At 45.3% G+C, this 25,000-nt stretch overlaps 3 protein-coding genes across 5 annotated transcripts in view; all 3 read right to left on the bottom strand.

Annotated features, from left to right (window-relative positions):
* Positions 1–15,604, bottom strand: part of loxl2a (lysyl oxidase-like 2a) — a 37,288-nt gene extending 21,684 nt beyond the window's left edge. The window contains exons 1-3 of one of the 2 annotated variants that reach the window (XM_042058874.1): positions 15,437–15,604; positions 12,030–12,353; positions 10,461–10,636 (exon numbers count right to left, since the gene is read on the bottom strand). In XM_042058874.1, the coding sequence (XP_041914808.1) occupies positions 10,461–10,636; positions 12,030–12,327 (474 nt within the window). In that variant the 5' untranslated portion in view covers positions 12,328–12,353; positions 15,437–15,604. Of the gene's footprint in view, positions 1–10,460; positions 10,637–12,029; positions 12,366–15,436 lie in introns of both variants that reach the window. The other variant, XM_042058873.1, reaches the window with a different exon arrangement.
* Positions 15,605–15,993: 389 nt separating this feature from the next.
* On the bottom strand, positions 15,994–20,491 carry si:ch211-113d22.2 (lymphocyte antigen 6D). 2 transcript variants are annotated; one of them, XM_042058904.1, is made up of 3 exons: positions 20,367–20,491; positions 19,559–19,672; positions 15,994–16,643 (listed from the first exon to the last, which is right to left on the bottom strand). In XM_042058904.1, the coding sequence occupies exons 1-3, from the start codon at positions 20,413–20,415 to the stop codon at positions 16,429–16,431; spliced, it is 378 nt and encodes a 125-aa protein (XP_041914838.1). In that variant the 5' UTR covers positions 20,416–20,491; the 3' UTR covers positions 15,994–16,428. The 2 variants fall into 2 exon arrangements, with proteins under 2 accessions (XP_041914838.1, XP_041914837.1); XM_042058903.1 differs by having other exon boundaries at positions 19,559–19,705; positions 20,367–20,463.
* Positions 20,492–24,115: 3,624 nt separating this feature from the next.
* The window catches only part of tacc1 (transforming, acidic coiled-coil containing protein 1), a 29,549-nt gene continuing 28,664 nt past the window's right edge, over positions 24,116–25,000 (bottom strand). The window contains exon 11 of the mRNA XM_042058898.1: positions 24,116–24,824. Within this exon, the coding sequence (XP_041914832.1) occupies positions 24,756–24,824 (69 nt within the window). The 3' untranslated portion in view covers positions 24,116–24,755. The remainder of the gene's footprint in view (positions 24,825–25,000) is intronic.

Here is a 25,000-nt window from a genome sequence, read left to right as displayed (position 1 = left end):
ATAGAATTTTAACATTTTCAAAGGAATGATTATCACTGATTGATTGTGTGGTGGCTATGACCTACTGTATCATTACATTTCTCCTCTAAATCTGGAGTCAAAAAAGGAGAATAATTGGAATGTAAGCAACATGTCTGAGCCATATACAGCGCATGGGGTCGGGCCTGACCACTATGTAAGCTGGCCCCACCCGATGGTAAGATATGCTGTATATTTACACAAACTAGGTATGTGTGTGAGTGCCTATGTTTAAGTATCTGTGTGTGTGTGTGTGTGTGTGTGTGTGTGTGTGTGTGTGTGTGTGTGTGTGTGTGTGTGTGTGTGTGTGTGTGTGTGTGTGCGTGTGTGTGTGTGTGTGAGAGAGAGAGAGGGAGAGGAAGAGGGCAGAGAGTGAAAACAGAGCACCACGACAAAAATGTAGCAGCCCTTCCTAAACAACAACACAAACTGTGCTATTTTTAAGAAAACAAACAAATCTGGGCAGTGTTGGTTAGGCAGTCTATAGTGCAACACACAAAATGGCTGGTGTGTTTGCGTGTGTGCTTGTGTGTGTGTGTCTGTGTGTGAGTGTGTGTGTGTGTGTGTGTGTGTGTGTGTGTGTGTGTGTGTGTGTGTGTGTGTGTGTGTGTGTGTGTGTGTGTGTGTGTGTGTGTGGGGGAGACCCAGAGCATGTAAGGCATGATCTGCATCGCCAACCAGGCACCAGCTCAGCCACACTCGACCACATCGGCTTCTCAGATGGGGACAAATGAGAGACCGGCCCAGCGGACCACAACCAGAGAGCGACCACACTTCTGCTCTGATTCTGGGACTCAGGGGGGCCGGCATGGCTGTGGGCCAGCTCCGCACCAGTCCTGGGCCAAAGGCTGACCAGTCCTGGGCCAGAGCGGCACTGATGTCAGAGGCTATCTATCCCGTGTGGGAAACAGACCAAAACCACTACGCTAGCCGATCGCTATCAACCATGTCGACGGCAACGTTAGGGCACTGTAATTATCTCGTTTACCTCTGTGAGAACTCGCTCTCCTTCCTCACCAGACGCATGCTTCTGCCAGGGGTCAGCCAGACAAATACCAATTCACCATGAGCCATACTACGTTTATTAAGCCAGCCTGGGTGACTGCACACCCACACCCACACATGCACGCACACACACACACAACGCGCACGCACACACACGCACACACACACACACACTCTCACACACACACACATACTTTTAAGAGGGCTTGAACTAGTGACTGGACTGTCCTTAGACTGGACTGCCAGGCCAAACGTGACACACACACTCACAGAAGCTGGGCACAGTCATGGCAGTGTGTGTGTGTGTGTGTAAGGCATTCCTCTGCATGCTCGGGGCATTGCTCACAGGCTTCGTCCAGCCAGCCAGTCTGGCTGGCATCAAGGGCACTTTTCAGACTTTTCACAGTCCAACCTCCAAATGTTGATCCTCTCACAATGTTTATCCTCTGCTGTGCTTGTTTTGCACAGTGGAATAAAAAAAAAATAAAGACCCTGCAGCTCCCGGATCCCACTCAGTGAATCAGTCATGCTCGAAAAAGTCACGGACATTTTTTTTTTCTATTTCTTTTCATTTTTTCCCTCCTTTTTTTCCTTCTTCTCCGCTCTCACCCCCTCTGACTGACTTCCTCGGCCCGTGGTGCACGTTGGGCCAACACGTGCCTTGTTTTGAAAAGCGCTGCTGTGTGAGCGGCAGCACGGCCCAGTGGCAAAGGGGAGCGGAACATAACAGGGCGTCTCATAACACCAACCGCCCCACAAGCCCCCGAGACTGGCTCTGGGACAAGAGAGGGGGGGGGGGGGGCAGGGGTAGAAAGAGCAAGAAAGAGGGGCAAGAGGGACAGAGATGGAGAGAGAGAGGGAGAGACGGGTAGAACGAGACGGAGAGAGAGAAAGGGGTAGAGGTCTCGTGCAGTAGCTTTTCCTAAAACTCCCCGGACTGATTCTGGGGAGAGATGATTAGGGAAATGGAGAATGTCTTTTACAGGGGGAGATGAGAGGAGAGAAGGAGAGGGTTTCTTTAGAGGGGGAGAAGAGCGGAGAGAGGGAGAGAGTTTCCTTGAGGAGAGGAGAGAGGAAGAGGTTTCCTTAGAGGGGGAGAAGAGAGGGAGAGTGTTTCTTAGAGGAGATGAGAGGAGAGGGAGAGAGAACCTGTCTAGCAGCTGGTCTCGCAATTCCTTTCCAAGTGTCCCCCAGGGAGAAGGTACTGAGGAATAACAGCAAAGAAAGAGAGACTCATCCATGACTCACCTACTCCCACTAAGTCTGTGTACACACACACACACACACAAACACACACAAAACCACAGGAGATAACACACACACACATAACCAAACACACATATGCCTCACACACTCATACCCATGCCCCTTTAGCATACACACACACACAAACACACAAAAAGACAAACACACACACACCCATGCCCTCTAAAGAGAGATTCTCAGCATGTCTCCACATTCCTGGCCGGCTTTGCTGTCACCCAGACACACAGCACAGTGGAGGGCGCCACGGTCGGCCATCGCACTTCTGAGCACGCTAATCAGCGCGCTAATCATTAGCATCGCGCCACAGGCAGCCATCACACTTCTGAGCACGCTAATCAGCGCGCTAATCATTAGCATCGCGCCACGGTTGGCCATCACACTTCTGAGCACGCTAATCATTAGCTTTGCACCACGGTCGGCCAATCTCACTTCTGAGCACGCCAATCATTAGCACGCTAATCAGCACGCTAACAATTAGCATCGCGCCACAGTCATCCATCACACTTCAGAGCACACTAATCAGCACGCTAACCATTCGCATCGTAGCGTTCAGCTTAACTGCTCCATCTCACACAATTGATCCTCTACCAATGTTTATCCTCCAATGCACTTGCTCTGCACAATACAATGGAAAATATCCTGCACGCCATTACAGACTTGGGGATGGGGGCAGTGTGTGTGTGTGTGTGTGTGGGGGGGGGGGTGCTCTGGCTAGAGTGTGTACACTGTGTGTGGTGTAGTGTGGTATAGTTTTTATAAAACAGAAAGAGAGAGAGAGTATGTGAAAGAGAGAGAAAGTGTGTGTATGTGTGTGTGCCTGCAGATTAATGGTCTTTGTGCAACAGCTTTGACAGCTCTGACTTATTGCCTGAGCCCTGTAGGCCCTCAAGGTTCTCTGTGTGTGTGTGTGACTGACTGACTGACTGACTGACTGCCTGAGCCCTGTAGGCCCTCAAGGTCGCGATGCACCCATCCTGACCCACGGAAACTTCTAGCACTGGTGACCTCTGAGCACAGGGGTCAAGCGAGAGCCACGTAACAACAGGAAGGGGCAGAGCACTCTACAACTGGCCACAAAGAGTTCTTTCAGCGCAGTAAGAACAGCCATTACAAAGTGCCTGACCCAACACAGAACAAAGAGCTTCCCACATCTAAGGGTTGACCGGAGGTTTATCACACTCATAGTCTCCTTACAGGTTTCCGACTGGGGCTATGGTAGTGTATAATATCTCTATGGGGAGGTGGTAGTGTAGCGGTTAAGGAGCTGGGCTACTGTGCAGTAGCCTGAAAGTTGTTGGTTCGATTCCCTGCTTCCACCGTTGTGCTCTTAAGCAAGACACTTCACCCCAAGTTGCTCTGGGGGAAAAATGTAATCCCTTGTACATATGTAAGTCACTTTGGACAAAAAGTGTCGGCTAAATGTAATGTAATAATAATTAATGTAATTGCTATGGAGATGCATTGACTGTGAAGTATGTACAAGTTGCATTCATTATTGCATTGGTTTCGTTATACCGCATTCAAGTGCGGTATAACAAATCACAGACTCATACTTAAGACTTGAGTCATGAACTGGTTGACTGTTCTCCAAGGCCGTGTTGCCTCATTGACTGATTCCAGGACCTCAGCTCCTCGGTAACGGTGAAGCAGTTGTGCATTCGTGCGAGCGCATGTGTATGTACTGTGTGTGTATGAAAGAAGGAAAGAGAGAGTAGATAAAAGGAGAAGTAGAAGATTGAGTGAGTGAGAGATCTCCAGCATGTTGAAAATCTCATGGTGAAAGTCGACACCTTCGCCTCCTGCAGAAATGTGCCCTTTGACCCCTCGTGGCTGATTTTAGAAGGAGACCATTGCTGTCATTGCGTTTTGTTATGACAACTGGCTTCGAAAAATTAGCTATGCACGTGGAAGCATATGTTTGGCTAGGAGCGAATACTTCCTTTATGGTCAGCCCTACATCAAAGAGTTAATGTATGGGTACCATTATACATTCCTGCCATCCTGCATCACATCCTGCAGTGTGAAAATGAAAGAAAACAACAGAACATTCCCGAAAAACCCATCATGGCATCTAAGTAGTGTTCCCAGCTTTGGCAATGACATACTTCACTACATCTAAAGTCTTCCGAAAGAAATCACACATTTAAACTGACACTTAGACATCACACATAAAGGCCTAAATTCAGACCTCTTAAATTATATACCATAGATTACTGGGCTCTAAATGGAAATTTAGTGAACACTATTCAATGCGGTACACTGTGTCCAGACACTCTTTCCCAGCAGGATGCTGATGTTTTGAGAAAGGCTTACTGCTCAGACAAAAGCCAGCTAGCCCTTTGAACAGAAACGTAAACATCTGAAAGGACATCAAGTTGTGGCATGCTCGCAACCTGCCCAGTCCATATTAGGTGCCCCCAGCGAGACTAGCATTCTTCACAGCGGAGTTCTGAGCTCCGTGTCCCATGGCAGGTCCTAGCAATGGTTGCCGAGCGCATTCTCACGTGCAGCCGGACACCATGCGACCTCTGCTGAGGTCATGCTATTCTCCGAGAGTAAACGACTCCTCCCTCTCCCACTGTTTGTGTAAACAAAACTTCTCCATCCGCACCTTGTGGAACAAACACAGCACGCTGGGAGTGTGGGCCAAGAAGGAGACATTAACCCCCCCCCCCCCCCCCCCCTCTTCAAATGAGAAGCATCCTGGGCTTGTTTTGGATGGTCATGTCATCATGCATGCACCTGTGGAAACAACAACTAACTCAAGGGTGTAATGAGCTGTTGTGCTGCATTTATGTTGTATTTCTAAACTTTTCTAAATTATCTCATTTCAAAGGCTCCATGAAACAATCTGTTTCCTAATATCCCTGCACATTCCACACATGTTGTATATTGTGGTGCTTTTCAACACATAGCGTATGCACTAAAAGTGCTGGAACAGGGAAAAGACGCATATAAATATATCGTAACACTCGGCAACACATGTTATCATGCCTTCAAGGTAACATCACTGAAATTATTGTACATTTTCAACTAAGATTTTCATGATTTGACAATTAAAAAACTCTGTTTTGGGGGGCAACTTTTAAGCGACTTTTTAGATAAACTGTTTTTGCTTTGAGGTGTTCGTTTGTAAGTCATGGATAGTGACTAACAGCTGGCCTTCCTTAACGTGTGTTCCTGACGCTACTTCCCAGTGCATGATTTATGACTGCGGACGTTTAAAGGAGCCAAGGGTTAAAAAGACTGTAGTCTTTTATGAGGAACAAACAAGAGGCGATGTTCTAGGGCACTTTCCAACCAGAGAAGAAGAGAGGAAGAGCTTACGTGTGTGTAGGATGTCTCCACTAATGTGTGAAATATACATACGGAAGTCACTTAGTCTTGTCTGGGGCCTCTCTGTTTCACCTGTCCGCTCAAACCCAACCGCTGAGAGGGATAGAACAGCTGAGCTGACATCCTACTGATGGAACTACTTGTAGAACAGACTCTGAAATGTGCTGGAAGTGAATTGAAGCTTGCCCCCCCCCCCCCTCCTGCCGCTTGCTATGTCAAGCGCTTCTCACTCAGTTGTTAATTTCCAGACTACCATTTATAAGTGGAGTGGCCAATGATGGTATATACGTAGATATACAGTATACAGTCATTAGGAGTGACTATCCGCAGTCTCTGAGGCCTTTGTAGGCTTAACACTTTCAGGAGGGACAAAGTAAGCGCTGGGCGTTCACAGATCCGGGTAGTGACCTACCCCTGCTGCTCGCTGCTCACATAAAGAGGGCCCTCGACCAGGGCCTGTAAACTCTTGTTTTCCAGGGCCATAAACAAGAGAGGGGGGACCACACGCTGACGTGAAGGGGCGGTTGTGTTCACAGGCCTTAACTTTGGGCTCTGGGCAGTGACCAAGGGTGAGAGAGCCCTTGTTTAAAGGAAACACCTTCATCATAGTTGTCATTAGTAGTTATGCTCTGAAAATTGCCCGACATAAATCCTACCGTTGACACAGTCGGGCGTGACCTCCTCGTAAGTCAACTGGAATAAAATACCACCTCATTCCACAGACCGACAGCAGAGAGAAGGTGAGCTTGTGTTTTTACATCTGCGTGCGACTGAACCTGGTAGAAGGTTAAACTCAGTCTCTCCCCAACACTCCCTCGCACACATAAAAGGCTCTGGTCAATCAGTGGAACATTAGCCAGGGTGGGGAAATGCTATAACATCCCACAGGGGACAGAAACAAACACTAAACACTCAAATAAACAGAGACGCACAGAAAGAGGGTGTTTGTCCTCAAACACAAATAGCAGTGAGCTGTGCTTAAAGTTGTTCTGTTTTCATAACAGGTCCGAACCTAATTTGGGGGAATATTTCCGCCCCATCAAACAGCCGACTGCATGAACAGCTTCTCAATCCAGACAGCCAAATACCACAGCTATTCTGTGCATTTTCTTTGGAGAGCGAGCTATTCTGGCCAACTCTGGTCACTATACACAACAGATTCTATAAGCTTGGAGTGGGAAACCAGTTTATACTTAGAATTCTTAGTGGTGTGTTGCCTATCCTCAAATTTCCTCCAGTTGGATTTTACAATGTTAGTGATTCTGAGATCCTTTCTAGGATTGTTTACCAAGGCATGAGGTTGAGATGTATGTATGTAACATACTGTATGTAACGTTTAGTAATATAGAACATAAAGTTGAAATGTATGTATGTAATGTATGTAACGTTTGGTATTATAGAACAAGGTTGAGATTTTTGTATGTAACATACATGTATGTAATGTTTAGTAATATAGAAGATTTTTACATGTAACATATGCAATGTATGCAACATTTTATATTATAGAACATGAGGAGGTGGAGATTTTTGTATGTAACATGACGTCTGTAACATTTGGTATTATACAGTAGAACATGAGGTTGAGATATTTGTATGTAACGTTTGGTATTATAGAACATGAGGTTGAGATTTTTGTATGTAACGTTTGGTATTATTGGTATTATGGTATTATATGATGAGATTTTTTTGCTTCTCTAGCAGTGTGCTCCTGCGCTGACTCCTACTCTGACTCTATCTCTGCGTTGTCTCTGAGTGAAGTGGTCTGCGATGGGAAAAGCACACAGCTCTGTTGAGATTCTGCCCTGCTGTGTTACGTCCTCAGAGTCCTTGGAATAACACAGAGACTGGGGGGGGGGGGGGGGGTCTCTTGGAATTTGTGCTGTCTGTCTGTTCACTTTCAACCCGTTTCTAAATTTACAGTTTTCATCTTCCCACTGGTTCCTGTTTTTAAAACTCACAAACTACAAAAAAAGGCTTCTGGGTCTTCTGGGTGTCGCTCTGGGGATGGTAATATGCATTTAGAAGCTGTGAGGCATTCTGGAATGTGCCCCTGAGTTTGGAACACAAACGCTTCTTTTTCGCCTGGCCTCCCTGGCTGGCTAGCCCCTGCTCTGGGAGAGAGAGCCTCACACCCGTGGACCGCTCCACAGGCATGCACTCACTCACTCCCGCTGGCTTGTCGTCCGATGGGAGGTTTTACGTTACTTGGGGGGGTGGGATGGGGGGTGACAGGGGTGACTACGAGGTGACTGATGATGATCTGCATACCTCACCAGAAGACTTAAAACTCCAACACCCCACCACCACCACTCCCACTCCCACTTCCCCTCATCTTACTGAACTAGTCACCCCCCCCCCCCCCTCCCCCAGACACACACACACCACTTTTTCTTCATCTTACTCAACACCCCGACAAGACTTTCCACCGAGTGCAGAGAGGGGTGTCTCGTGGGCAATGCGTGGGCTGGACGGTATAGGAAGGGATTCCCTCGTGCTGGTGTCATCTGCTTCCCTCCACAGCTGGGACTCGTTTCATTAGAGTTACGTGGGCACACAGACAGCCGCACGGCAGGCAGGGGGCCCCCACTATTACACACGGGGCCTGGGGGTGTCTGAAGGTAAAAACAGCCCCACAAACTGCCCTGCTGTGGTAAAAGCATTAACCCCCCCCCCCCCCCCATCCCCAAACGGAAGGGGAGGGTGCGTGCAATGGAAAAGCACACAGCCACTCAGACAGCAGCCTAGTCATCAGCAGAGCATTTGCGGACTCAAGAATGCTGCTCACCTGGGTTTCCATGACGACTCAGTAAACACTCGCTCTTGATTTTGTGGTATCTTTCTTGCGTACCAGTCGGAAACACACTTGCCTGTACTTTACGACCTTTGAGGGGGACGTGCAAGCTAACACACTGATAGATGTAATCTACAGTCACCACTGGAGTCGCTATGGCAACACAACCTAAATCACCATGGCAGCAGACTGTAATGTTTGACCAGATGTTCTGACCAGCTGTGATAAGGCTCTTTGAGAAGCCCCGTTCTCCTACATTCGGTGTGTAACGTCCAGTCATGAGTGGGAGACCAGAGGATTGCAGCCAAATCTGTGCTAACATTCACGTCTCAGTTACAGGAAACCATACCACTGGAACTCGGAGAGTTAAGACCCCCCCCACACACACACACACACACCTGCCCTCCAAAATCTTGCTAGCTGGATCTTTACTGAAGCCTCCAGAAGGAAGAAACTACACAGACATAAAGAGATGCTTTCAGTGGAGCCACTGAGATGTGTGAGTCATTTCCCAGACAAATAAACCTCCATTAGTTCTGTAGCTCTGTTCTCTACATTCTGTATTCTATTCTAGAAGGTTTTAGTTCTATTCTCTATTCTATTCTATTGCTTTTTTGTTTTGTGTTCCAGACACCACCAACTACACATCCTTCTAGGGTGTTTCAGTGCTCTAGTATGGACGAAAACTTTTGAAAAATGATACGAAAACGATAATATGGATGGAGATCATTTTCACCTCAAATATGCGTATTTCTATTTACCCGGCTTAATGTGGAAATGGCCTACATTTATAAGCCCTTTAAAGGCACGTTGAACTTCCAAACCAAACATGAAGACTGTTAACCCACAGTCTAGATCTGAGGAACTTGAGTCCATGGCCATAGCCCTGTAGGCATCTGGTCTAATCTGGTCTAAGACGAGAACCAGATCACAAAGGACTCCTGGCATGCCCAGACCAGATTACCTGATCCTTTCAGTTCCTTGAAATCCACCAATCATATGTTATCTTCTGTCAATGTGTCTACCTGCATTCAGGGTTATACTTATCATGGATTCTCTCTGTAACTGTAAAAGTTATAGCCTACATACCCCACTGTTACATCATGATCCTTATTCCAACCCTCTTTTTGAAGTGATCAAGCATTTTTTAATGATTGGTAATGATGGGACATCTAAAGAGATATATAGTCCAACTGTGCTGCACAGTGTCTATGATTAAACTCTGTCCTGCACTGTCTTCTGCAGTCATGCAGGAATGTGTGGTGATAGGCCTGAGGCGAGGACAGACACATTCATCATCTCTGGTCAGAGGAATGCACTCTTTAAGAGCCGATAGGTACATAAGTACAGAACTTTCACCTGTCAGGGGTCGGGAAGGGGTCCGCCCAATACAAGAGTCCTGTTATTTTCTGGTAGCTGAACAGAGGCAGTCAAAAAAGAGGAATTTTAAATAATCCTCTGAATGACTTGCTGGTGTGGGGCTTGTTTTGTTAACCCAGACACTCAGCTGAATCACTCACTGGACGTAACCTTGGTTAGCCTACTATGTTAGCAAGTGTTCCAAAAAGCATTCCGTAATTCCAAACACACCACAGAACACTAGATTGGTAGACGCCACTGTCAAACATGAGAGAGCTGAGAGATTCTGGTATCTTTATGGTACTTGCACACACATCTGCTCTGGGTCTCAGTGAAGGTTTGACCCTAAACAAGCAAATGTGAGACTAAACACCACATAAATCTGGACCGGATGGAGACCGGATCCGAGTCAGTTCTGCTCACAAATCAGAATCAGAGGCGTAAAAGTCTGGCTTCAGAAAGTTAAGGTCCTAGCACATATTTGTTCCAACCATTCACTAAACCAGCTGAATGCAAAACCACCACACCTCAGCCAGGTAGACCAGCTAATTCGTGAAATCACCTGTGTTTATTACACATGTGGAAACCAATACATTACACTTCTTGGGCTTATACTTTCTGAAGCCGGACTTCTACAACTCTGATCAGAATCCCATCCGGTTGAGGGGCAGATGCGGTGGGTTACCTCCACGTGGTTGTCGACTGCGCTGATGTACTGGAACCCCGGGATGCGTTTGGCGCTGCAGACGACCCCAACGTCCTCCGTGTGGCGGCAGTCTGACACCCCGAAGCCGTTGGACGGGCACTCGGCTAGCGAGCGCTCTCTTCCCGTGCAGTGGACGTTGTCCAGCCAGATACGACCTGCAGTAAACACAGAGGGACAAGGACATCAGGGGGACAGGAGATACTGGGGTTGGAGGGGGCAGTTAGTCTGGACAACAGCAAATTCTTTTTTTACTTTTTGAAGTATGTTTTTGGGGCTTTTTGCCTTTATTTAGATGGGACAGTGAAGTGTGACAGGAAGTGAGTGGGAGAGAGAGACCTCGGTCCCTGTGGGCACTTGGACCTGAACATGCAGCCAATTTTGGAGAAGTCCTTTCGTATCCTGAACATAACTGGGCCAGAGTTGGACTAGAACTTAGCCAGACCCTAAGTCATCCCCTTAGAATTATAAGGTTCTATCTGACATTTTTCTCATAATTGAGTTATGGAATTCTCAATATCTAGCTCAATATCTCAGAACTACTCAGAACCTTATAATTCCAAGGGGACGAAGTGTGTTCCAGGGGCAGGTGCTGTTCTCATCTGACCAGCAGACATCCCCATAAGATGATCCTCTCATTAAAATGTTTAGACTAAGAGCCCCATTTCACACTGGGATAGAGTTTCAGTTGTGAATGGAACCAATTGCATTTTCCTAACTGTTATGTCAAAATAATTCCCCTACACAAATTAAAAATGATGGCTCAACGGGAAATCACGAAGCTTCTGGAGGGTCTGGTCAGTCAGTCTAGTCTCTCAGATTTGCTTTATAGACGGCTGCCTCTTTCGTTGAGGGGACTCATGTGAGATTTACGACCCTGGGTCAGTGTTTTTGCAGATCAGTCAAACCCTATGCCCACACTCTCCGACAGGCGTGCGGCAGACGGTGGAGGATGACATTACGTCTGCCTGTCGGGACGCTTTACCTCCAGTTTCCATCATCTTTCCTGGCCTGGAGTTTGACTGGTCTGCTGGTATGAACAGTACGGGCAGGAGATAGCCTTTCTAATGGCTAAAACACCACTTTCCAGGGATTACCCGGCAAGAGACAAGCGTGTGTGTGTGTGTGTGTGTGTGTGTGTGTGTACGGGGCCGAGGTTTCCATGAAACACCAGGAGAAAGGGCTCCTCAGAGGCATCATCAGTAATAAATCAGCTCCTCAGGTTTCCCTGTGTGAGCTAGTGCCTCTGGCCCTGACCGCGCTGCGCTGTCTGGCGTTACTGCTCATTTAAAGCCAGCCGCTCTAAACTGCTTTCATAAAAGTTTTTATTATTATTTCATAAAAGTTTAATAAATGCTGTGATATTTACAGATACACATAAAGCTGCTGTCTATTAGAAGTCGGTAGAGACTCTCTGATTAGGAGGATTTTGATGATCTGATTAAAATAACAGATTTGCTTCAGTCATACTTACCCCCAGCCTAGTTCATAATTACCCCGAAACAGAACCTGTGCTAAACCCAACCCCGTCCCGGTCGGATCTCCACTCACCTTCCCCTCTGCCGTACTTGGAGGACGGAGACCAGGAGACGGCCTCGAGGAATCCCAGCTCCCTGCACACCACGTGCGCCGCATAGATGGAGAAGTCGTCGTCGCAGACCGTGCCCCACTCGCCGTTGTAGTAGACCTCCACTCGGCCCTCGTAGTGCTTGCGGTGGTCCCCCGCCAGGCGCAGCTGGATCTTGGGGGCGGTGGTGGGCGCCTGGGCCTGGCTGACCGCAGCCAGAGCCAGAACCAGCAGAGAGACCAGTAGGCAGAAGAGAGAGTGGGGACCATGTAGCATAGCCATGCTAACTACAGTGCTTCTTCACAAGGCTGTGGGGCGAACTAGAGAGCAAACACACAGTCAGATCATAATGTGGTTGGCATCATATATTATTGAGACAATGTAGCTAGCTGCTCTCTCTCTCTCTCTCTCTCTCTCTCTCTCCCACACACACACACAGACACACACACACAAACACTATCATACATTGTGTATGTGTGTGGGTAATATACATGTAACTAAAGCAACAATCCACTGACACTTTGTGACAACATTACACAATTAGCACAAACGCTCACACATGCACACCCGGAGCTTAATCCTGGCGCCCGGGGAAACATGGATTATGCTTTGCTGTAATAACCACAATATCAGTGAGATGAACATAAACAGCATTTGGGAGAGTAATGACCCCATCAGAGACATATTGTTGTCTTTCTGGTATGACTATTCTAAATAAAAAAAAAAACAGTCTTTGCTGTTATGAAATGAAAACAAAAAAGCCTGACCAGAGGCAGCTTTAAATAGGAAAACCATTAAATGTCTCACCTACATCCTACATTAGTACCTAAACCTTGGTTGGCATGACGATGCCTCCTGAAAATACTCATTGTGTTCTGGGGGGTCGTGCGGTCAGCCAGGTTTGAAGGAAAGCCTTTCCATGGGCTGAGACTTTGAAGGCCTCCATTATATTTTGCTGACTCATTAACTTGTCGTCATGTCATGGCAACGGGCGTGCAATGCATTACAGTCACTTTATTATGAGATGCCAAGTTAGCGTGGAAGGACTTTCCACTGTGTGTGTGTGTGTGTGTGTGTGTGTGTTCTCTTATGACTAATGTCAAACACATGCGCGAGCATGCTCAACTCCTACTCTTCCTCTCTGTGTCTCAGAACTCTCTCCATCCCTGGGAGCGCCATGGAAACCGATAAAAGAGCCCTGCTTGATGTTTAGCTCCTCAGGCGTCTGCTGTGGGGTTCTGGGCCATCATTCTGTCAATAAAGTGATCTTTGAAGGCTAGGAATGAACCCCCCTCCCCAGGGGATTAGCTGCAAGGGTCCTTGTCCTTGTTAAAGCTCCCTGTGTGCTTCCTCATCAAACATCACTGCAGTGTGTGTGTGCAGGAAGGATAGTCAATTAGCAGCTGGTTAAACTCAGCGACGTCACATTGGAGAGTTACGCACACAGACTGCAGAGCCAGCAATCTCTTTCATCATTACAGGGGCATTCCTCAAGACAGTAAACCTGACTCATTAACTCATCTATACTTAACACTGATCTATAGTTAGCACTAACACTTTCCCATTAGCTCCTAAGCTGAGGGCTGTCCTTCACTGATGAGAACTGAGTTTGACGTTTTACTGTCTCTCCTTGAGTATGAACTGAATGAACTTGAGGCCATGTTATCTTGACGAGGAGAAGGCTATGGAAATGCTGAGACTAGCAGATTTGAACTGCCAGCGGTCTATGCATGTGGTGTTCAATAAAAGCAAGAGATGTACGACCACAAAGCCATGGTTAGATTCCCCTGACGGTGTTCCAGACGTGAAAACCGAACCACTGAGACCCACTTGCTCTGAAGAATGAGTCATAAAAACACGAGGATGGCCTGGACAACATGCCTTGGTGGTGAAGATGCTAACCCCAAGTTTGCTTGGAGATCTTTGTCCAAGACCAGACCACACACTGTAACACAGATCCCTGGCGTGACATCACCCCTAACATCCAAGAAGTTTCTTGCTCCAAGGTATCACAAATTATACACTTCAAACTGTCTATCATAGCAACACATTAACACACCAGACACTTTCATTAACACCAGACAGACAGATAATCTTCTGTGCAAGGAAATGATTAACTAAATGAAAAACGCAGGAATTACAATATTACTAGGCCAACCTAGCCTGACGAGCCAGACCCACATTAAAATGTAGGGTCTGGGCACTCACCCTTCGCAGTGCTCAGTCCGAGGGGCGGGATAATCAGTTGTCTTTCAAATTCCCTCTGCACGCAATAGGACAGCGGCAGCGCTATGAGTCCCATGCGTTTCCCACCAGCGGAGCTAGTTGGCTAGTTCAAACGTTTGCCAACTTAATAAAAGCTTAACTCCTGTCACACTGTTCGCCAACAGCAACATCCATCTTATTTGTTTTCAAGTAGCAGGGAATTCAAGCCAAACCGTTGCAACTCTGCCATCAATCATTATGTTAAGCCCACCTAACGACTCTATACACGATTTCATTGGCCTGATTGAGTTTCGATTTCTGGAGCTTACAAGCCAACGGAGAGTTGCTAGACTAGCCCTGGCTGCCAACCACGATTCTATCAGATTAGTCTCCTGTACATCAGTTTGACAAGCTTGACAGTGATAATGAGTTTGACACAGTCCTGTATTTGAAATGTCTTTATGGTCTAATGTGAGCTTAAAATTAGTTATCATAGTGTACTAACAAACAGAGGGTCCTTAAACCTTTTTTAGCCAATAAGCAGCTGACTCTGTTCCGACCACAGTCGGAAGTCGAGTGCTCGCTCTCTAGGATGATCAGGCGAGATGTGGGTACCACACGTACGTGCCTCACACACCTAGAACAACACACCCAGGTAAGTCTGGACATGATACCAACACCTGGCTAAGAGCCGTCGCTGAAAGACATCCATCACATCGCCTAGCAGCCTACCCCACTGTAATGCTATCGCTGAAAGGCATCCTTCAGTTCGTCTAGTGGACTGCATCACTGTAAAACCACGTCTGTCAGCAACTAATTTTAATTAAAGCTTGTCACGTTTGAGTCTATGACAGTTAATACTTTAGTTATGCTGTTAAACTGCATCCTGCAGTAAAGTACAGATAGTGACACTCGCAGTTGCTATATCGCTAAAAAAAAGTTATTTGAAGCCTAATTAAGCGTTGAAAACGCTGCTGAATAGGCTACTGACAGCTTCATGTTTCATTTTGGGAAATGCATTCATCAAATAAATATTTCGTTAAAATACGACCACTTTTGCCAAATTAAATAACAGTCAAAAGGCAAGTTTAATCAATTACCAATTCAGTCGGAGCTGGAGTTGCTGGTCAGTTAGAAGTCAAATTCAATTATAAGTCAAATTATATCGGACTTCGGAGACACTTACGGTTGTTGTTCCTGTTTGCCAGTGAATTCTTCAAATATGTTGCCCGTGACACCAGTTTCACGCCCTTCGAAGTGTCTTGTCCGACTGCTCCTGTTCTGTCTGGCGCGACTAGCGACCCTTCTCTGTGCTTTTAACGCGCTGCGCTGTCTGTGGAGGAACTTTCACCACCTCCTGCAATATCAGTGGAATTTGAGACCAACCCCAGTCCAGGGAGTGGGCGAGAGGAGAGGGCTGGAAGGATGAGGGGAAGTGTGTGTGTGTGTGTGTGTGTGTGGGGGGGGGGGGGGGGGGGTTGAAGAGGCTTCACCCCAGCCCTCCTGTCCACGCGTATCATGGAAACCGCCTCCATGCGCACCGTAACATCGTAAATAAAACAAGAACAACGTCAAGACTATCAATTAAGGGGGCCCCCTGGTTAAGCGTAAGCGGCTGGCAAACGCTCAATGAAGGCTACTAATTAGATAGATAGATAGATAGATAGATAGATAGATAGATAGATAGATAGATAGATAGACACTCATAAATAACACATTTGTTATTATTTGGTATAATTTATTATGAATTGTAGTATCCATAAAATCCACGTATGCAAGTTGTTCCAAGTATCCACGTTGTTTGATGTGCAGTGTACATTTAAATATTAACATGGGCATACAATAGTCTTTCTCATTCTCTTTAAAATGTATTCCATAATAAAGTGGCTTTCTAGACATAGATCATACGTCTGCAGAATAATAGTATTTTATCGAATATTTTCAGATTCTGGTCTAACTTTTTCATAAACCCTTCAGATATTTTTAATATTACATTTCTCAGTCATCCTTCTGACATCACACATTTGTTAAAAAAGAGACTAATAGTATAGGCTACATGTTCCTCACATCCTTATGATAATCATTATATCAAAATGATGCTTCTCGGGTAGGCTATACTCCAGTTATGTTTCTGGATGGAAGTATATAGGTTACTAGAGCTCGAGGGTAAGATTTGATCTACAGAACGCTGGCTGCCAGTCGGATAATTATGGCTCCCATCACGAGCGTGGAGCTCGAGGCGACAGTCGTGGCTCCATTGAAGCTTCCGTAGCTGTGCGAGCGGTGAGGTCCATTGCAGTCGTCAGTGAAGCAGCACTCGAGCTTGACGGCTCCGTTAGACATGTGGGCCTTGTCGCAGAAGGACTTGTACGAGCAGGATTTCATTACCGAGTCTGTGGCACACGGGGACAAAACATGATAGGGAGAGAGATTGTGAGTGAGTAAATAGATAGATAGGCTACTTCATTGATCCACAAGGTCCCAGTAGCTTAAGACATCACACACACAACATACTGTACACTACAATATAAACAGGATGATAAAATAACAAATCTACATGACTAATAAGGACAGTAAAAGATACTAAATCAAGGATCCACACGAATGTAAGGATGTATAAGCATGAGGCGCTTGCAGTGACAGGGCAGGGACTGACTGTGTTTCAGTATGCAGTGGTAAGGTGCTTAGTGAGGTGTGTGTCATGGTGGTAGTGCAAATAAGTCCAACAGTGCAACAGTGCAGGGATAAAGTCTAGAGACCAGCAATAAATATGAACAATTTAAGAGAAGAATGTAAGCATAGTAATATAATAGTATAATTATATGGACAATATAATACAAAAATGTAAACTAATATACGGAGTATAGCAGCAGTGCAAGGATAGGTTTGAAGTAATAGGCTATCAACACCAATGGTCAAGTATGAAGTTGGGAGGAATGCAAAGAGGAATGCTACTGTGTAATGATAGCCTGGTGAGAATGCGAGGGTTATGGAGTACAAGGGCACTGTCGATTGCTATGAGTTTTTTACCGCCTCTAAAATCCCCCCTTTATCACCCCAAAATATTCACAATGGCACACGGCATTCGATTAATTTCCCCGTTTGCCGCTATTGATGTGTATCTTAAGAAATGTCTAAACTCTCTATGATGGTGTGACATGTTCAACAGCTGTAACTTGAATATGTAAATAGGCCTATAAACATAAACATAATCTATACAAAATATAAACGATATAAAACGTAATCAGATATGTTGTTCTCCTGGGGGAAATAAAATAACTGTAAAGTTGTGTAAAATGCCTACAGATGTGTATGACGATTAGGCTACTGCATTCTGTTCTTCTGAGGGATGTGTAATTGGCGTCCTTGAGTTACCTCTCCCCCTATTGGACTATGGAGGGTATAGCACGTTGTGCACGTAGGTCACGTCCAGTACTGCGCGCCACCTAGTCATTTAGCGAGAGAGGGCAGGATGCCGGTACCGTCCGGTTAATGCATTCTGAGTGAAATGTTCCCGTCTGGGGTCTACAGCATAATTCTTTCCAACTGAGCGGGAGGAAAGAACATCTCTTAAACATGACTCTTTTAAGACAGTTGTTTTATAGATCTCATAAGCATGGTGAACACACCTTCCCTCCCCCTCTCTCTCTTTCTCTCTCTCTTTTTCTCTCTCTCTCTCTCTCTGTGTGTGTGTGTGTGTGTGTGTGTGTGTGTATTTCCCTAAGGGAAGAAGCTGGCACTCAGAATAGATGGAGAATATGAGTGGGGTCAGACATATTTCGTTGGGACTATCTGATGGTAGATTCATCAAAGACAGCCTGCCCTGGAATGTGGGATACCAGATAAGTATCAAACACAACTGAATGACTCTCATGCTGCCTGACTCCGGTGGTTTCCATGGCTCTCTCTATGACCTGTTAACTGATCTGATCCACATTGAAGCTGAGCCACTGAGATGCCGTTCTACAGGAGGTTCTACAGTTCTACGTTCTACAGGAGGTTCTATGTTCTACAAGATCCTCTCAGCTACAGCATGGCAGAAGAGGAACAACACTTCCCTTACGAAAAAGAACTATACAAATCATATAGTATTTTGGGACAAATGTTATAGTAATCTTAGGAATACTAAAAATATCACAGGAATCTTATAGTATTTTGGGACATAGGCCTACTGTAGAAGTGCTATACGACTATAGAAATATTTTGGGACATACTAGAAGCACTATAGGAACACCATAGAGGGTAAAGATATTATAGCGGTACTACAGAGCACCATATTATTAGAGTTATTATATAGACTTTATTCATCATGGGGGGAATTTTAGGCATCCAGTAGCTTATACAACCATAACACAACAGACACACAAACACACACATCTCTCACATACATAAAAATCACTCACAGAAATGTAAAAATTAAAGAGCGTGTGAAGTGATTACAAAGGTACCACAAAGGGGCCGACCATGTGATGCCTTGACCATAATAAGGTGCTATGGTGGAGTGTGTGCAATGGTGGTAGTGCAAAAGTGAACAGTGCAGAGATATTATACACTACCATAGAACTATTTTACAACTATTTAACAAAGGCCTTAAGACGTAAGCGTAAATCGTTGTTGGACCCTAGTGCAAAGATTTTCTACCTGAACACTCCATTGTATCAGTTGTATGAGTCTGTTTGCCCATGTATCTGTAGAGGACAGGATGCTCTAGCTATGGACCGCCATAGGTGAGTGGGTCGACAGTGGAGTTTGGCTCAAATGCCATCTTCTTCTGTGTGTTTTTATATGACTGAGGGAGATGAAGAGTCTAGAATGTCTGTACTGTATCTGATGAGTCAGACAGAAGACCCAGAACAGCTGTGTCATCAGCAATGCAACATGCAATGTGACATTAGTGTACAGGGTAAACAGGACATGGGCACTAACACACCCCTAGGGGGCGCCAGTGCTAATGGTCAAAAATTAGGGGGCAGCCGTGGCCTACTGGTGGAGCAGCCGTGGCCTACTGGTTAGCGCTTCGGACTTGTAACCGGAGGGTTGCTGGTTCTCCGACCAGTAGGCATGGCCCTTGAGTAAGGCACCTAACCCCTCACTGCTCCCCGAGCGCCACTGTTGTAGCAGGCAGCTCACTGCGCCGGGATTAGTGTGTGCTTCACCTCACTGTGTGTTCACTGTGTGCTGAGTTTGTTTCACTAATTCACGGATTGGGATAAATGCAGAGACCAAATTTCCCTCACGGGATCAAAACAGTATACAGTATATACTTACTTATACTTAAATGTGAGGGCATGTGTATGTGTGTACTCACTGGGCCCAGTGATGGTCGAGCAGGCATCAGCATGGTTGGGGCACACGGTGGACCCCTGCTTGTTGCACTCGTCCATGTTGCTGGACACGCAGGTGTGGCATTTCAGTGCCTTGGCTTCACATTTTGCCGTCGAGCAAGAAAACACACCTGATATGAGATTAAACAGAAGACGCGGCAGACCTACCAGCACACCACATGGTGTATGGCCGGCACACACTCCATTGCCCAAACCACATAACAACACAGCAGTGATGCAGAATGAAATAATTATAATTAATCAAACCAGTGGAGTGTCAGGGACTAAAGGAGCTATTCTAAAGGAGTGTCTGACTGACTGTGGTGTGTTTGCTAGATTCATCTTAATGCTATGCAGTAGTCCCAGGTTTAGAACGGTTTAACAGGACAATATCAGTTTGCTGTGAGCTGTATTGACTTTTGACGAAGTTCAATTACACTTTAATGACAAACTGAACCATAAAACTGTGTTTGATATCTTAATGAACATTTAGAGCTAATAACTACATATTCAAAGTCTACACTGTATTACTCAATGATGAACACTAATGGTGCAAAAATTAAGTTAGATTATCTGTCCACTAGAGTTAAAATCTTGATAGGTTACTTGTCCTCATAATATTCAAAAATAACAATATGAAAATTGCTTTCAAAATACTTAAAAGTACTTACAAAATACTTCTAAATATACATAAGTATGCTTATAATACAAAAAATAAGTTTAATAGTACTTATAAGAGAACTGATAAGTTAACTCCAGGCATTTGTGTTTTGTCTTGCGGAAGGTACTCACTGTTGGCCGCGGCAACCAGCACGAGGAGGACGGACAGTAGAGTCTTCATGTTGGTGTGTGAGGCGGCAGCGCAGGTCTGGATCAACAAAAGACTTGCTGTCCCCCGCACCTTATCCCTAATCTGCAGAGGGACGATGCTTTAGTCATCCAGCAACACATGGCCCTGGTAACACAGATTAGGAGCCTGGAGGGGTCGAGCTCTAAGCCGGTGGATGACTCGGGCCAGATCAGGGCTGGGGTCGTGTCACGTCAGCAGAGATGCATTCTGGGAAGGGAGGGAGTTAGGGAGAAAGTGTGCCTGCCAGGAAGGTGACAGAACATGTTCCTAATGTCATGCCACTTCATGCACCTGTATAGGAGCTGCAGCTACCTATCATCCAGTGCACTGTGTTTTAACCGGTTAAATATCATAATAAAAATAATACATTTTATTCATACAACGCCTTTTTATTTGTAGTTTGGTACTGCTTCCAATAATCTCCATAGAGTGGTGCTGTACACTGGGTTCTTGACTAGTATAATCATTCTATGTTGTTTTTTTAGGTTTTAATTATGACTTTTAAATTATTGTCCTTTGATGCTTTTATGTACTATTGCCTTGTATGTTTTATGTTTTCATTTTTATTCTTTACTTTTTAAACTATTCTTTAACTATTGCCCTTCTATGCTTTTATCAGCTATTCCTGTTTGCTTTTGTTTATGTAAAGCACATTGAATGACCTCTGTGTATGAAATGCGCTATATAAATAAAGTTGACTTGACTTGACTCAAACTCAAGGATGCTTTACAAACAAGACAAAATGTCATTAAATCCAGCAGGCTCTTAAAGCTCAGTGACAATGTCTTGGAGATGTTGGGGTTGTGTGTGTGTGTGTGTGCAGAGGGAAGAGAAACAGCTTTCCGGTAGACGTCACTGACGGGAAAGTGGGTTAAGTGTGCATAGCTTTTCTGAAGTCCACTGAGTCAGCATCTGCAAGCTGCAGTCCTATAAGAAATCAGTGTGCGTCCCCAGAAGCTGCAGTCCTATAAGAAATCAGTGTGTGTCCCCAGAAGCTGCAGTCCTAAAGGAAATCAGTGTGCGTCCCCAGAACGCCCGTTACCTCACGGTGAGGGGTGGAGAGCAGTGATCTAGTATGAGGGCTGCTGCTGATGCTTCTGTCTCTGCCCTTAATGACAAAGACAATTACAGGCACACACACACACACAGAGACCAACACACACACACACACACAGCAGACCTGTGAACAACTTGTAACTGAGATCCTGCTCTGAGGGCCTTAATTATAGACCCTTTCAAGAGAGTTCAATTATCAGCATCATAGTTGGCCCTACAAGGCTTCCGTTTTAACATTCCATATGTTATCTTAATGCAGAGGAAGTAGATTGGGAACCAAATAGAACGTTCAAGCATTGTTTTTGTTTTTATTGTTGAAAGGGTCTATAGGAAATCAGTGTGCGTCCCCAGAACGCCCGTTACCTCACGGTGAGGGGTGGAGAGCAGTGATCTAGTATGAGGACTGCTGCTGATGCTTCTGTCTCTGCCCTTAATGACAAAAACAATTACAGGCACACACACACACACAGAGACCAACACACACACACACATACACACACACAGCAGACCTGTGAACAACTTGTAACTGAGATCCTGCTCTGAGGGCCAGTGCTGGTGCCTTTCTCTGCCCTTAATGATGATGATGATGAGGTAATCGGCTGAGACCAGCCACTAATGCCCATTATCCTCTGTCCCCTGACGTGCACAATTCTCCCAGAGACACACAACACTGACTCTCTCTCTCTCTCCCTTTCTTTCTGTCTCTCTGACTGGGGGGAGTGTGGGCGAGTCAACACCAGACTTCCACAGCAGAAGTGTGTCACTGTGCCGGGAAAAGGTGAAGTTTATAGTCGATCAGTCTGGTGCTCGAAAATAAAAATGAATCAACGCAGGAAAATGTATATGAAGAAGAAATACAAGATGGCCCAAGCACTCATGACTCATAAGTAATATTAACACTTAAACAACCATTAGTTTTTTGGGGGGACTTTTTATGCCTTTAATCCGACAGCACAGTGGAGAGAGTGACAGGTGAGTGGGAGAGAGAGAGACGGGGTGGAATCGGGAGTCGGACTTGAACCTGGGACCCCATGGGCACGTGGACCTGAATATGGTGCGGGCACAGTAACCAGTTGCACCATAGCGCACCCCTTGAACAACCACTCTTTTTGATAATATTCATGCACACTTTTCTAATATAATACCAAACTGGACAGATACAACACTTATCATAAATCGTACAACACTTATCATATCGTAAAAAATGACAGTTGAGTCACAACAATGCTTCTAATTACAACCTTTATTCAGGGAATGCATTATGCACAAAATATATATTAGTAAACACCCGTCCCGCGTCTGTCTCTCTTACTCTTTACAAACATGGACACCAGAAAAATAAGAGAGCATCAGTATTTCCATATCAAATCTACAGAGTCTTAACGCAGCGTGCGCACCAAAGCTGCTGAAAGAAAACACAGGTTGCCATGATAACACATCAGAGGGGAAAAAGAACATCTCTCCTAGACGTTTGTTTTGTTTTGGCACTCACGTGCGCGCACACACACACAGCAATATCATTTGGCAGTTGATTGCACTACACAGATGCAGTAAATAGCATATAGCTCAGCGATATAACACAGTAGGAATGTTTGACTATTGGGGTAATTCAGACAAAATGAAGGCAGGTTGTCAAAGGTTTGCAACATCTTCTAAAACAGGCACATGGTAGCAGGGGAGACTTGGCATCACCAAAACACACTCAGCTTGCCACAGGTGTGGTAGTAACGCCGGACTGACGTTTGGCATGATATCAAAGCACTGTGAGGAAGCCTGGTGCTGTTTGGCGTTTTTGATTGTTTTTATGTTTTTGTTTTTTTAATAATTTTTTATTTGTGCAGGTTAAGTGCTCTTTGTCAAGTATTAAAAAATAGTGTTATTATTATGCAAGTACGGAGAGAGATGCTAAAGCCAAAACAGCTTGCATCAGCAGAAAAGGCCATACGTCGGACAACTGGACAGTCTCTTGACTTTTTACAAGAATGTGCCATTTTGTAACACATGGATTATGAAATCCAGCTAAACTCTTCATATACACATTAAATCAACAACAGTTTGTCTCTCTGATAAGGAAGCAATACAAAAAAGATGCAGGTAACCAATTAACTGAATGAGTCTACGACTAACTGAACATAAATGTTTGTGCTAGTAGGTATACAACTTAACAAAAATTAATTTGTTCAGTACGTCAACTTTACAGTGATAACCTGAAGTTTATCAGACAGCTGATATTCCAGACTTCATACTTTGAACAAAACCATGAATATGTGTTCTGCATTAAAGAACCAAACACAAACAAAGTGACACGTTCAAATGTCTAGTCTTACAGAACCGAAATAACAGAACAGAAGTGATGAGCTTTTGGAGAACCGAAATAACAGAAGTGATTTATTTGATTGTGTTCCCCACACACACACACACACACACACACACATGTAGATTAGCAGCAGTCATGTAAACTACAAGCAAACAGCCCCTCAACACACACTAGTGGGCAGTCAGAAGGAACAAAAACACACACACATGCATGCACGCAGGTACATGCACACACACACACAAACAAATATGTCCTCTCTCTCTCTATTTCACTCTTTCTCTCTCTCTCTCACTCGCTCTCTCCCTCTCTCACACACACACACGCGCACGCACGCACGCACGCACGCACGCACGCGCACACACACACACACGCGCACACACACACACACACACACACACACACACTCTTCCCAAACCCCTTATTTGAACAGCTGTCTCCACAGCCAAAAGATCTGGTCCACATCACTAGTAACAGATGCCCTCTGGAGTGGTCAGTAGATTAAGATATGCAGGAGGATATGCAAGACTTTGGTCTACTACTCCCCCTCTTTTGCATGCATGCATACTGTACAGAACTGGAGGGCTTGTCGGACACCAACAGGGAGGTGCTCTCTTCCCTACTAAAAGCTGTTCTCTAGTTTGCTTTCTTGCGTATATATTTTTATTATGTCTGATATTTAGTTATCAGATTGAGTTTGTATATATTAGATGTCTGGGTCTGGGTGGGGTTGGGTGGGGGCTTAGTCCGCTTGTTTTGGAAAAACATCAGCAAGAGATCCAGATGGATTTACAGGTGTGTTCTGGGGTATGAACTGTAAGCATGTATGTGCATGTGCGTGTGTGTGTACAGGGTTCAGTTCTGTTGTTGGTAAGGTGTGGAGAGGGAACAGTGTGATGCAGGGCTGGGTAGCTGTCGTTGCAGCTGTAGCGCTAACTCTACTGTACACTGCAGGGGTCAGTCAGTCCGTCTTTCCCAGCTTAGCGATCAGCTCATCGCAGATCTTAGTCAGCTCCTCAATCTCTTGATTCTGCAGAAGGAACACACAAACACCAGAATGGTTTAAAGTAACAGACATAATATAACATAATATCAGTAAATATCATTAGACTGGATGGCTTTTTGAATGTTTCAACACTACAAACTAAATTTTTCAATTCTTTCAAACACCATAACCCCACACCAAATCTGCAAAACCATACACTA

The sequence above is a fragment of the Alosa sapidissima genome, chromosome 13, assembly GCF_018492685.1.
Source record: "Alosa sapidissima isolate fAloSap1 chromosome 13, fAloSap1.pri, whole genome shotgun sequence".
NCBI lineage: Eukaryota > Metazoa > Chordata > Actinopteri > Clupeiformes > Clupeidae > Alosa > Alosa sapidissima.
The sequence above is the reverse complement of the archived record's forward strand: the minus strand, read 5'-3'. Positions and strand labels throughout refer to the sequence as shown.

Coding starts and splice junctions, on each gene's coding strand:
- si:ch211-113d22.2 (XM_042058903.1), bottom strand. CDS start 20,415: ATGAAGACTCTACTGTCCGTCCTCCTCGTGCTGGTTGCCGCGGCCAAC. Junction 19,706..20,366: donor GCTGGTTGCCGCGGCCAACA/GTGAGTACCTTC, acceptor ATCTCATATCAG/GTGTGTTTTCTTGCTCGACG. Junction 16,644..19,558: donor CTCGACCATCACTGGGCCCA/GTGAGTACACAC, acceptor CGTGTGCCACAG/ACTCGGTAATGAAATCCTGC.